Source organism: Choristoneura fumiferana, chromosome 11 (genome assembly GCF_025370935.1).
Source record: "Choristoneura fumiferana chromosome 11, NRCan_CFum_1, whole genome shotgun sequence".
NCBI classification, from domain to species: Eukaryota; Metazoa; Arthropoda; class Insecta; order Lepidoptera; family Tortricidae; genus Choristoneura; species Choristoneura fumiferana.
In genome coordinates this window covers 2,434,880-2,448,839 of record NC_133482.1, presented here as the reverse complement: position 1 = coordinate 2,448,839, position 13,960 = coordinate 2,434,880, and the positions used below count along the sequence as shown (strand labels likewise).

Sequence of the window (13,960 nt, the reverse complement as noted above, 5' to 3'; positions counted from 1 at the left end):
GAATGTCTAACGGAGCTGGAGCGATATATTAACGCATTTACTACCACCTGACTTCCACAGGTACCACCGACGCACATGTGCGTTCAAAATGTATGAATAATTATGACAGCGGCACTGGGCGAAGTTCCAAAAATGCATATGTGCGTCGGTGGCAGTGAATGCGTATTCTGATTTTTTTTATAAAGCCTGAAGCGCGTCAGTTCGGAAATGGGAACTTTATCTTGATCTTCTTTATTTTTTGTCTAATTGACAATAGAAAAATACGAGTACTCTGCCTTTTCGCAACGTAACGTTTGGCAACCTGTTTCATTTCGCAAACTCTAAAACGGTAAATATTTCAGGATTTATTTCAGAGCCATCTTGTAGAACCCTTTAGGTTAGGTTAGGTTAGTTTTATAAAAAATCTGAAATATTCACTGTTTCAGAAATATTAAACGGTTGGGAAATGAAGAGTTGCGAAATGAAACAGGTTGCCAAACGTTATTCGCCGAAACATTAGTAAACCAAAAAAATAACACGTCCAATTTTTAATTTCAGATTATCTAACTGTTTGTAAAGTAAACCCATTCTCAACTAAAACAATCCATCCAAACCAACATTTTTATTATCCTTAACATTAAGCGCTATTCTCCTCCTTCTGCCTGTCAGCATACAGCTGCGAGTTCTTCACAGCGGAGTACAGGCTGAACAGCAAATGCAGCGCTTGTATCCTGTCGTTCAAGGTGTCTCCTGCCACAGGGATGTCGAACATACCGCAGACTAAGTCCACGTACTGGGCCAGAGAGCAGTCCAGGCTGGCTGGAGGGAAACCGACCTCGTTCAGTTTGTCTTCTACTGACTCCGGCCATTCTTCCATTAGGGTATCGATGTCGGGCATTTTACTGGAATTGTAACACTGAGTTTAGTACAGGGGTTATTTAAGTATTACGTAAGCCCCAGAAGGGGGTGGGAGATCTGATTACGTTGTCAGCAACAAAAAAAAAACTAAATAAATTAATACGCTTGGGAGGCGCTTGTGGACCAGTGAGCGATGTGCGGGGCGGGTGCACGTGGCAAGCGTATGCGCTGATTGGCGCGCGACTGTCCCAAGCGCAGAATCCTCCTCCAACGCAAATTATGAGTTTCACGCCAATGTCTGTCTATGGCATTGTAGCTCTCAAACGGATTGACTGATTTCGATGGGGTTTTTTATGTCAATGCCAGTTTCCTTGACAATTTTAGGGAATTCCCAATAGGGAATATTACTGCAATTTTCTGCCGTCAGAGTGCAGCACTAGCACAAAACCGAAAACAGTTTTTTTAGTATCTATTTTTTTTATATTATTTCAATTTTTGGAAATATAGCTCTATCGTTACTATCGAAGTAAATATCATGTTATTTTGTTACTAATAAATATATCATTACTCTTTGGTCATGATCTGTCATGGCATGGCGACAAAATATAAAGAGAACTGACGCCATGGAGGTTTGCGCTAGTGTCGCCGCCTGCGCAGAGCTTTGCCTTATATGCCCTATTTCAATGGTAAACACTAGTGTTACGAGTATATAGGCGAGTACACTGATATTGCCGATTGTTTGATTTAGAATAGGGGGATTTGGGGGGGCTGACCGCGTGTAGGCGACGGTGGGCGGCGGCTTGGCGCGGTGCAGTTCGCTGACGTCGCGGATCCAGCGCTCGATCGCTTTGCCGTTTTTCTCAGCGTCCTCGATCTTTTTCGTCAACTGGAACACAAAAGAAATCATATTCAACAGCGAATTAGCCCTACCCTACACTACCCTAGCCTATACAATACCCTACCCTACTAATACCCTACCTACTAGCTGTTGTCGCGGCTAGCGACTCCACCCGCTTAGAATTTGTTTCTCGCTATTCCGCGGGAACTATGCAATATTTCGGGATAAAACTATCCTAGAGTGCAAGAGTGGCATAAGTCAAAATATAAAAACAATTAATAATGGACTGTATTGTATTGTAACAGTTTATTAGTAGTTATTTTAATATTTTTACTTGTGCCGCTGTTGCACTCACCCAGTGCTATGTCCTTCCCCGGGACTCAAACTATCTGTATACCGTACATAATTTCATCTATATCGGTTCAGCTCATATTAAATATATTGACCCGGTTAACTCACGTCTTAAATCGAGTTAAGCCCGGCATGTTGTAGCCGCCGAGTCGCATTGCTCCTAAGGGCTACGGATTAGCCCGCAACATGTCGGGCTAAACTCGATTTAAGACGTGAGTTATCCTGGTAGTTTAATGTGTTTAATCGGTTTTGCTAAATTTTTCTTTATTCGACTTTGTGGCAAACGTGCAAGTGGGTCTCCTGATGGTAAGAGATCACCACCGCCCATAAACATCTGCAACACCAGGGGTATTGCAGACGCGTTGCCAACCTAGAGGCCTAAGATGGGATACCTCACGTGCCAGTAATTTCACCGGCTGTCTTACTCTCCACGCCGAAACACAACAGTGCAAGCACTGCTGCTTCACGGCAGGATTAGCGAGCAAGATGGTGGTAGCAATCCGGGCGGACCTTGCACAAGGACCTACCACCTGCTTGGTATAAGTATAATGATTATGAGGTACGAGCCGAGCTTTCTTAAAAGTGACGGTAGTTCAATAAGTAGTGACCACGGTGGGCTTGGCGCTGCTGGACTTGGACAGAGCCCGCAGCTGCAGATGCAGCAGCGCCGACTCGCTCTGCTCCGCCGCCGGCTCGTCCAGCACCGACAGACCTGGAACCACCGCAACATTACCACCCTACCTCGGTTCAGTGAACGGCACGGTTGCCAAATCGCTCGCAACGCCGTCTTAAGCCGAGTTTAGACTTGCAAGAAAAACCTTGCAAGTTGCATTACATTGCTAGGCCGTAAAGCCAACGAGTTTGTAGTGGTCAATCGAGCGCCGCAATGTAATGCAACTTGCACGATTTTTCTTGCAAGTCTAAACTCGGCTTTACAGTCACCGGCACCAATATCTAGGGGGCTACTACAAAATTCAAAGTTCGTATCGTACCGTCTCTCTCACTCTCGTATTAAATAATATTAGCGTCAGCGGGACGGCACGATACGAAGTTCGAATTTTGCACTTCGTAGTATAGGGCCAGACTGTTAACTTACTGGATTTTGGCCCCTAAGGGTTGTTTCACACGTACCACAACCACACCACGTCGCAGCGTAAAAATGCGGTCAAGCTGTGGTTACGTGTGAATAGTGTCGCTGCGGCATTTTGCAGTTGCGTTGTGGTGCCTACAAAATGTGGTTGTCGCTAGTAGTTGCGATGTGGTTACGTGTGAATAGTGTCGCTGCAGCATTTTGCAGTTGCGTTGTGGTGCCTACAAAATGTGGTTGTCGCTAGTAATTGCGATGTGGTTACGTGTGAATAGTGTCGCTGCGGCATTTTGCAGTTGCGTTGTGGTGCCTACAAAATGTGGTTGTCGCTAGTAGTTGCGATGTGGTTACGTGTGAATAGTGTCGCTGCGGCATTTTGCAGTTGCGTTGTGGTGCCTACAAAATGTGGTTGTCGCTAGTAGTTGCGATGTGGTTACGTGTGAATAGTGTCGCTGCGGCATTTTGCAGTTGCGTTGTGGTGCCTACAAAATGTGGTTGTCGCTAGTAGTTGCGATGTGGTTACGTGTGAATAGTGTCGCTGCGGCATTTTGCAGTTGCGTTGTGGTGCCTACAAAATGTGGTTGTCGCTAGTAGTTGCGATGTGGTTACGTGTGAATAGTGTTGCTGCAGCATTTGCAGTTGCGTTGTGGTGCCTACAAAATGTGGTTGTCGCTAGTAATTGCGATGTGGTTACGTGTGAATAGTGTCGCTACGGCATTTTGCAGTTGCGTTGTGGTGCCTACAAAATGTGGTTGTCGCTAGTAGTTGCGATGTGGTTACGTGTGAATAGTGTCGCTGCGGCATTTTGCAGTTGCGTTGTGGTCTACGAATAAGGTTGTGGTGCCTACAAAATGTGGTTGTGATGTGGTTCCGTCGTGTGATGGTCGTGTGCAGACGCAGTTATATATTCCGGCTTTTGTAGAGGAAACACGCCTTGACTTGACTAAGCGTACTCATGGAATTCGAACAGGAAACATTGGTGTTGCTATCCTTGTTATGGCTTTTATTAGTAAGAAGAAGACGTCGTAATGAATGAAGGGGGAGAGGAGAGCGCAGGCGCGTGGTTGCGATGTGGCCGGCCGGCCGCTGCGGTGCCGCCGGTGGTTGCGTTGCCGTTGCGATGTGGTTACGTTGTGGTTGCGATGTGGTCGTATCGCACACGCGGTCGATAATGACGGCAAAATGTGGTTCGTGTGAATTGCACTATTCATTTTCAATACAAAATATGCGCCCGACCACGTGGTGTGGTTGTTGTTGTCGTGTGGTTGTGGTACGTGTGAAACAAGCCTAATGCGACCCATTATGGCGGCAATGGCGTATGCAAGGGATCAAGTATTAAAGGAGCATGGCGTTGTACCTCAGTCCTCATCAGACATATCGTTATTTCGAAGCAGCATTATACATTTCAATAACTTCGTTACACTACGAGTAAGTAGATCAGTGTTTATCAAACTTTTTCAGGACGCGACCCCTCTGGGTTTGAAAGATAAGTATTTGGTGACCCCCTGCTTATCTCCACTTACAGTTACTTGTGTTATTTTACGTTGACAATACAAACGTTGAATAATCATACACAATAACGGTGAGAGTATTTTAAAGATACTGCAACCCCCTTAAGGGCCATTCGCTACCTATGTTCTACAATAAACATTTTTTCTGATTCTTATTCTGATCCGCTACCACCTATAGAGAGTCGCGACCCACAGATTGTAAAACGTAGATACTCGTAGATAAGGTTAATAATATCAGAACCCGCGATTTGTCATAAATATACTTAGGAGAGAGTTCCGCCGATTTTATCTCATTCTTTTACGTTTTTAACCCCCGACGCAAAGAGGAGTGTTATAAGTTTGGCCGCTATGTGTGTCTGTGGCACCGTAGCCCTAAAACGGGTGGACCGATTTGAATGCGGTTTTTTTATTTGCAATCAGGTTTTCTAGCGATGGTTCTGACACATGTTTCATCAAAATCGCTTCATCAGTTTTTTAAATATTGACCTTTGAAGTGACAAAGTCGGGGGTTTTCCAACTTTATGTGTTTTTATGTAAAACTAGCTGTTGCCCGCGGCTTCGCTCCCGTTGTATTTTTTCTGTATTTTCTTCCATAAAAACCTTCTCCTGACAGTAACCAACACAACAAAAAAAGAATTAACGAAATCGGAGCAGTAGTTCCCGAGTTTTGCGCTTAGCAACACATTTTACGATTCATTTTTATTTATACAGATGTGGCGTGTTCACGCACCCAAGTTGTCGATGTGCTCGAGCAACGGTTCGCCGAGCGGCTCGCCGCGCACGTTGCGCGCCGGCGTGGCCACCTTGAGGAACGCGTCGATGTCGCCCACCGCCGGGACGTACTCCGGCACGAACGGCTGCAGCTTGAAATCGATGTCGATCTTCTGGGGCGTGTATCTGCGGATCGCAGGAAAACCGTGTCACTATTTTTAGGCCCTTAAGCCGAGTTTAGATTTGCAAGATAAATCGTGCCGGTTGCATTACATTGCGGCGTTCGATTGACCACTACGTATATAAACTCGTTGGCTGTGCGGCCTCGCAATGTAATTCAACTTGCACGATTTTTCTTGCAAGTCTAAACTCGGCTTTACAGTGGCGGATTTGCCCTAAGGCCCAGTAGTCCCGGGCCTAGGGTGGCCAGATATTAGGGGTGGCCAATGCGGGTTTTCACAGAGGTGAAATATCGCTAGATGGTTTAGTGAGGTCTGTTTGACGTTTGCTCGTGATTGGTTATAGTACATTGTGTCTTAAGGGCGGTAAATAAGTAATTACGAACGAGAGTCTATTAGAAGCCCGAAGTCAAAGACTGAGGGCTTTAATGAGTCGATGTTCGTAATTCTAGTACCGCCCGTGCGACATATAAGTTTTTTCATCACATTTGCGAGTAAAATTGTATATTTGTAAAAGAAAAACTAATATTGTTTCAAAAATTGCCGACACCGCTGACTGCGCTCTTGGCAGCGCAAGCTCCCTCCGTCATCAAAGTCTTTACACTGTGACGTCATGCAGTAAGAAACTCATTTACCGACTTGGGCTTCATGGCATGAAATTAGTACGCAATGACTCATTTACCGACCACGGGTTTCATGACAAGCACATTAAGGTCGAGGGTTTTATTTGGGGGGGTTGCAACCAAGGTAGCCTGCATGTTACGACACTGTTTACGAGCAAGTGTGATGAAAAATAACTAAATGAGCCAATCGCAAGCAAACGTCAAACGGATCTCACGATACTAACGCCATCTAGCGATATTTCGCCTCTGTGAAATCCTCATTGAGACATAAAAAGTTACTATGATGATGAGATGACAATGCTGAGTGTGGCTAATACTTAATACATGGTCTGTGGCCTAGAGCAGCCAAGACTGCAAATCGGCCACTGGGACCTTATCACACTTGCGAGTAGCGAGCGTATTTTGTATGAAACCGGTCACGGAACGAGTTCGCCGCGACTGCAGGGCTACTCCGAAACTCGAAACTCGAAGTTCGTGTCGTGCGGTCCCTCTGAAACTTATACTATTTAATACGAGAGCGAGAGGGACCGCACGACACGAACTTCGAGTTTCGAGTTTCGGAGTAGCCCTGCTCTGCTGTTATTTGTATAGATAACCTAACCAACAAAAAGTTTGAAAACTTCCGACTTTGTCACTTCAAAGTTCAATATCTCAAAAACGACTGAACCGATTTTGATGAAACATATCTAAGAACCATCGCTAGAAAACCTGCTTCCAAATAGAAAAAAACGCTTTTAAATAGATCCCCCGTTTAAGAGCTACGGTGCCACAGACAGACACACATAGCGGTCAAACTTATAACACCCCTCTGCGTCGGGGGTTAACAACACGTCCGTAACTCGCAAGTGTGATAAGGCCCGTAAAAGATTATATTTAGCTTGCAATGATCGTACCTATGTAGATAGAGATCTAATGTAAGTATAATGTTTTTCCGTCGTTTTTTGTCGGATAAGTTCATTTTTATCTTGCTTTCTCAAGTACCTTCAGTACGCTAGTTGAGAAAGCAAGATAAATACGTTTTTAGGGTTCCGGAGCCAAAATGACAAAAACGGAACCCTTATAGTTTCGCCGCCTATTTCTAACAACTCTAGATTTTCTAGTTGCTTTCAATGTCATTTTGAACGAATATATATGTTAACTAAACCGACAAAATGGTTCAATAAAAATTTCAATTTTTTTTTTTTTAGCGTACCTCCCATAGACGTAAAGTGGGGGCGTTTTCTTTTTCTCATCTAATGTTGCAGTGTGGGGTATCGTTGAATAGGTATTTTAAAACCATTAGGGGGTTGCTTAGATAATTTTTCGATTCAGTAATTTGTTTACAAAATATTCAACTTTAAAGTAAAAATTTTCATTAAAATAGGGCGTCCCCCCCTCTAAAATCTAAATTTTTACAAAAAAAAACAGGATGGTAGTAAGTAGATCAAACTTACAAGGAAAACTATAACGGTCAAGTTTTCTTGAGAATTATTAGTAGTTTAAGAATAAAAATACCAGCCTAAGGTATAAAATATACTTACCTAAACTTGGAATATTCCGTACAAAATATAAAATCCTTAGAAATATATTACTTAATTTTTTCGTAATGGCTACGGAACCCTATTTCGGGCGTGTCCGACACGCTCTTGGCTGGTTTTTTTTTAGCATTAGAAAAAGGGTGAACAATCTTGACGAGTCTTTTTATTGAATTTTGTATCGCACCTCTAAAACAACACTGACTTAAACGCGAATTTCATACTTTCGATATAAACGCAAAAACTTATTTTTTGCTCGATTTTTTAAGCATTAAGTAATGTAACTGATAAATGTCTAACTTAGCTTTAGCTGGGGGATGCTAAGGTCCTCAATCGCGTGTCAAAGATTATTCAGTTAGGAGGTATTGGTACTTCGCCGTCAAAATACGTTCTTCTTGTTTTAGAACTGCGATATGTCGCACAATCTAACTTCATGACTCAACTGCAATCCACCTACTGACATACATTCTTATTAATACAGTTATTATTTCAAACCCAATTTAAACCCTATCACAAATTGCCAAGGGTGTGATATCCGTCGTCCCGGACAGCCGGCTAGTTACCGCAAGGTTGCACCGTGGGTGGAGATAAATAAAACTGTGCAATGAAGCGAAATGAGATATGATACGACGGACTTTCATTTGTTTAGGAGTTAGAATGTCATTCGGAAACGAATGGACCTTTCTTTCTTTTATTAACAAGAGCATAATGACGCCTAGACCAGGGCGATCGCGACTTTTAGTCCAGTCGATCGTGTCGTGGCAAGACCAGGCGCGGTCCGAGGGGGGGAGTCCCAAAAATAGTACACGTCAAATTGAAAAATCTTCTAAAAATGTACAAAAAAAATTTAAAAAAAAAGTGCTGCTTCAAAATTAGCATTCATTACAAAGACACACCAGCTCGTGCATGACCAAATTTTATCGTGGACAGACTTTATCCAAAATTTCAGGCTGCGTACGCTCCTGGGCAACGCAAAAAATATAAAAAGGTACTGAACTACCTATGCTGATTTCAAGAAGCATGTAATTAGTATAACAGGCTATATAGTACGTATGTAAAGTACAGTAGTGAATAGTTCGCATGGTTAGCGTTTTTCCGATAAATATTCAAAGAATTATTTAGTTACAACCCAGAGAAAGTTTAAATTATTGCAATTTACGATCGTACCTATACACCACGCGTCTTTGTTAACTATTTGCTATTTGAAAACGTTAGCAAGAAGTAGTAGGTGTTCTTTTAGTTACATTGTACAGATAACGGATAGGTACTCGCAAAAACAAGCGACGAGGCTTACGAAGTTAGGTATTGTATTTCGTTGACCTAAAAACATGGCAGTCACCGCGAAACCAAAGAAATTACGTCTATCAACGAAATTACGCTGTGTAAATAGTGAGCTGTTACAGGTAAACCATGTCCAGTCTCCTTTTCTCCTCTCAGCGGCGACCTTACCCATTGCGAGGCTCCGGGCGGCAGGTCTTTGCGAGGCCCTTTGTCCTTCGTGAAAAGTATGTAATGCGAAAGTAGATCTGGTTTCTATATTTTTTTAAATTTGCTTGGGTTGTTGCGCGAGGCCCCTGCAAGAGCGACGCCCCGGGCGATTGCGCTGTTCGCCACCCACTAAGGCCGCCCCTGTCTCCTCTTGACACTCGACGAGTGTGGTGCAGCATTCAAAATTCAAACTCAAAAGGCTTTTAATTTTTTTTTACTACCAACCATTTCGGAAATAACATCATTGCCACCAAGAAGAAAAGTTTGAATAGAAAGTCATACATAATTCACTTGATCCAATAATACAATTATCATTATAGGTGATGCCTAATGCAATAATGTATGTAGCTAAAATATATAAATGTATTCAACACATAATTCAATAAACATAACAGTTGAAATAATACCTAAAGTAAGTACTAAATAAAATAAATAAAAATATCATGGGACACTTGATACCAATCGACCTAGTCCCAAACTAAGCAAAGCTTGTACTATGGATACTAGGCAACGGATAAACATACTACAGATAAATACATACATCCAAGACCCGAAAGCAAACATTCGTATTATTCACACAAACATCTGCCCCGGTCGGGGATCGATTCTCTAACCACTTGGCCATCCGGTCGTCAAAATGAAGATTATAAGTATAAAGTCTCTTAATGTCTAAATTAGTCAGCTTCAAAGCTAAGCAACAGCTTCCGCGTGTTTAACTCACTTCATAATATACTGGAAGATGTTCTCCAGGTCAGCGGGCACCTTGAGGTCCTGGAACTGCTTGGGGTCGTAGGCGCCCTCCGCGGGGACGACCACGCCGGTGCCGCGCCGCTGCCCGCTCGCCGGGGGCCGCTCCAGCCCCAGCTCGGCGCTGTCGCTCTCTGGGTGAAGGACAGTTGCCACCATAAAGGAGATTTTCATTTTGAAAGAAAGCAAGAAATATGATTTATCAATTAACGGTCCCAACAGCTTAGTACCACCACCAAACGCAAAAAATAATAATATATTACTAGGTAATACAAGCATAATTTACATCAGCTCCGTAGCAAACTTTTGCAGCAAATTTATTTAGGATTTTCATGTAGTAGCAGTTTTGTACATTCGCTATTTTAAATGTGGGTTAAATGAACATCGAACATCTTTAGGAATTTCGTACATTATAAATTTTGATTTTCGGAGTTTTGTCTTTAGGAATATCGTTATTAGGAATATTGATTTTCGAAATTGTGCTACGGAGCCTTTACATCGTATGGTGATGAGTGATGACACGAATTGTCACCGAATTTGCTTCTTTTTTTCAGAATTAGGTAACTTTGGGTTCCTCACTCATGAATCTGAAGCACTATTTGATGTTGACGAAGAAAAAACATGTCTGCAATTTTCCATAATATCATTATGAAAATCCATACAAAACTCATTAAAGGTAGCTTAGGTAGTCACGGCTTAAATCCCGTAAGATCGTAAGAATATGAACTTAATTAGGACCCAATACCTACCAACCATTCAATACTGACACCACTTGCCGCATAAAGGAAATACTCGTACTACAATACCTACCGACGACATACGTATAGTTGTACTATTATATATTCTGTGGTATAGTTATCAATTACCATCGGGTAATTGTTCATTCCTTCCAGTAGGCGGTTAAAATATAACGGTGAAACGTTGACAATATAAATCCGCAATACATACAAGGAACGATTGTATATTACTGGCATCTCTAGTCTAGTACAGCTGGCGGTAACTAAATATAGCCCGATTCATCGACCTCAATGTGGATACAAGGCTTCTAAATTATTTTTTATCGCAGCCAGCGTTGGCGCAATCTAATGAACTAATGTATGAATGTGCAGTTAGTTCTGGCTCAGTCCAACCGGGTAATCGTATGCCGCATGACTAGCGTACAGTACAGTCACCAGCACCATATCTGACACAACAAGCGTGCATAAATATCTGATACGACTCTATTTCTAGGGCCGGAAGGACGTGCCAGCTGTGGCAGATATTAATGCTGGTGACCGTAGTCTACAGATGTAATATGAAAGCCAAACGGATATAAGTAATTAAATAGCGTAAGGCGTAATTTCATTATGGGGGGTTTTCGCCTCCAAAATGAAAATCCAACTTAAGATTTTTTTATTACCGGTATAAAACCAGTACTTTTTTCACCACAATGCATGTCATCGAATGGTTTAGGTCTTGCCCCGATACTTCACGAAAAATTGCTTAGCTTAACGAGGACAAGACATGGCACGATAAGCGGGCGTTTTCAAAAAGAAGTGTACCCTCTCTTTTTTTGAAATTTTGGAAAAAATATGGTTTTTCCTACTCAGAATCAAGAGCACAATAGATTCCGATAGTTTAAAAAAATGTCCCCCAAAAAAAAATACAGTTTTCGAAGTTTTTTACGTGCGTGACAAAACTGACTCATAAAATTTTGTATGAAAAAAATGGGGATTCTGAGTAGAAAAAACCGGCCAAGAGCGTGTCGAACACGCCCAAAATTACGAAAAAATTAAGTAATATTTTTCTAAGGATTTCGTATTTTATGCGGAATCTTAATTGACAAGATTTCATATTTCTAAGACTATAACTCTGTAGGTGATATTTTTAAAATTTCGCTACAACTTTAATTAATTTATTACAATTTTTTTAAGATGTGCTTATTCTACTTAACTCAAAACTACGACACAATAGATCCATTACTTTTTTTCTCTTAAAAAAAATAACGTATCTGACGTAGACGTTGCATAGAGACAATATCAAAATTATGACAGGATAAAGGCAAAGAAACATATCTATTCTGTTGTAGTTAAATTCAAACATTAAATTTTTTGTATTTTTTTTAATATGGAGAAATCAATTATAATAATATTTTCCATGTTCAGGAGGAATCTTTCGATTCCTGTAGTAATTTAAAAAATGAAATCTTGTCAATTCTCAAGCAAACTTAGCCGTTATAGTTTTCCTTGTAAGTTTGATATACTTATCCTTTACCATCCTGAATTTAATTTTTTTTCCACCTACCGGTTTAAATTTTAGAGGGGGGGGGGGATTTTAATGAAAATTTGCATTTTAAAGTAGAATTATTTCGCAAACGAATCACTGAATCCAAAAATCGTCTTAGCAAACCCCTAATGGTTTTATCCAACGATACCCCACACTATAGTTGGATGCGAAAAAAATCACCCCCACTTTACGTCTATGGGAGGTACACTACATTGTACTTTTCTACTTGTCGGCATAGCTTACATATATATCCGTGCAAAATTACAGCTATCTAGCATTGATAGTCCCTGAGCAAAGCCGCGGACAGACAGACAGACATGGCGAAACTATAAGGGTTCCGTTTTTGCCATTTTGGCTCCGGAACCCTAAAAACCTACTACTAGGTACCTACACTTTTTTTTAAAACGCACAAGCATGTTGGACTATTAATTCATTCGTGGGAACGTAAGAAAGATGTACTTACCTTAGTATTAAAAAGTATCACTAATTTTGGATCTTCGATATTTTGAACGCATATCATATCAATGTCACACGACATAAATAAACGAATGTCACCTAGTTACATAGATATAGATAATTACCCTTTGGTTATCGTACAAAAAAGATAGATAATATTTTACGTTCTTAAGGGTAAAAGCCTAAGAGTTAGAGTAAGTAGACCAGATTTACCTGAATTTTCAGATGAATCTGCGCGTTTTGTTGCTGCTGGCCTGCCCTTGACAATTTCACGAGTCTCATCTTTAGAAGACTGCTTGGACAACTCTCCGACCTTCTCCGCCTGCGGCTTCCGCTCTGCACTCTGAACAATTACACAACAAAAATTCACACCAAACAAAAGGATAACAATTAGGCAGTTAACAACAATGTTACCGCATTATCTCTCAGTTAATTAAAACATCTTACCGCATCTCTCCGGCTGGCATTGTTTAGGAACTTGTCGTTCTCAGGGTCCGAGTCGCTTTCGCTCTCCGAATCAAAATCGTGTCGTGCGATGTGACGCGCCGGCGGGTTGAACTTGGACATGGCCGCCTTGACCACCTCCTCGTCGGAGCTCGATGAAGGACTATCAATCTCCCTCGCATCGACCTCTAACGTTTCGTCATACATCCCCCGAGGACACTCATTAGCGACATAGACAACTTCACTCGGCTCCTCGTGACTGAAGGTCAGCGTTTGACAATGTTTGTCCCTCATTGCCATGGCAACGCGCGAGCCAGCGAACCTCCTTGGTCGAGCTCTTGGGCAAAAAGAGCAGAGGCAATGGCCTCGCTAAAGTAGGACTTTTTGTTAAAAATAATGCCTTGGTACAGCGTGGTACAACTCCACGTGTCAACATATCACATGCAGTTTTGTTGGAAAACAATACAGAACTTTTATGAGCGCAATTAATATAAACGATGGCTTTCGAATATTATACACAAATAAACCTACAGTACAGCGTCGAAGCTACAGCGTGTTTAGCAGTCGGGAATGCTTCGTCAAAATTATGAGAAGTTTGTAAAGGTATGAAGGCACTTGTAACCTGAATTTTGTTCTTATAAATCAGAAAACAGACTTCAATTATAAATTAAATTATAATCGCCGAACTAATCCACTTTTGGTAAAATTTATATGAGACCTTTGTAAGAGTCGAAGTGAAGAATGTGCTCACATTATTTTGATTTGAAATACTATCTTCACCACTGCGATGTCTAGTAATAAAACAAGGTTCACGTAGTACTTGTGGAAACTGAATTCGCCTAGAGGTGGAACCTTTCGCACTCAGTTTGACCACATTTGACAACGAGTTGTTTGGCGGGCGTAACATTA

At 41.6% G+C, this 13,960-nt stretch overlaps 1 protein-coding gene across 1 annotated transcript; it reads right to left on the bottom strand.

Moving 5' to 3' along the window:
- Positions 1–364: 364 nt before the first annotated feature.
- IFT46 (intraflagellar transport 46) lies at positions 365–13,921 on the bottom strand. Its single transcript, XM_074094069.1, has 7 exons — positions 13,055–13,921; positions 12,821–12,950; positions 9,861–10,020; positions 5,355–5,521; positions 2,635–2,738; positions 1,611–1,723; positions 365–881 (listed from the first exon to the last, which is right to left on the bottom strand). Exons 1-7 carry the CDS (start codon positions 13,349–13,351, stop codon positions 617–619), a joined length of 1,236 nt encoding a protein of 411 aa, XP_073950170.1. The 5' UTR covers positions 13,352–13,921; the 3' UTR covers positions 365–616.
- Between the last annotated feature and the right edge of the window lie 39 nt (positions 13,922–13,960).

Coding starts and splice junctions, on each gene's coding strand:
- IFT46 (XM_074094069.1), bottom strand. CDS start 13,351: ATGGCAATGAGGGACAAACATTGTCAAACGCTGACCTTCAGTCACGAG. Junction 12,951..13,054: donor ATGCCAGCCGGAGAGATGCG/GTAAGATGTTTT, acceptor GTAATTGTTCAG/AGTGCAGAGCGGAAGCCGCA. Junction 1,724..2,634: donor GCAGCGCCAAGCCCACCGTG/GTCACTACTTAT, acceptor TTTGTGTTCCAG/TTGACGAAAAAGATCGAGGA.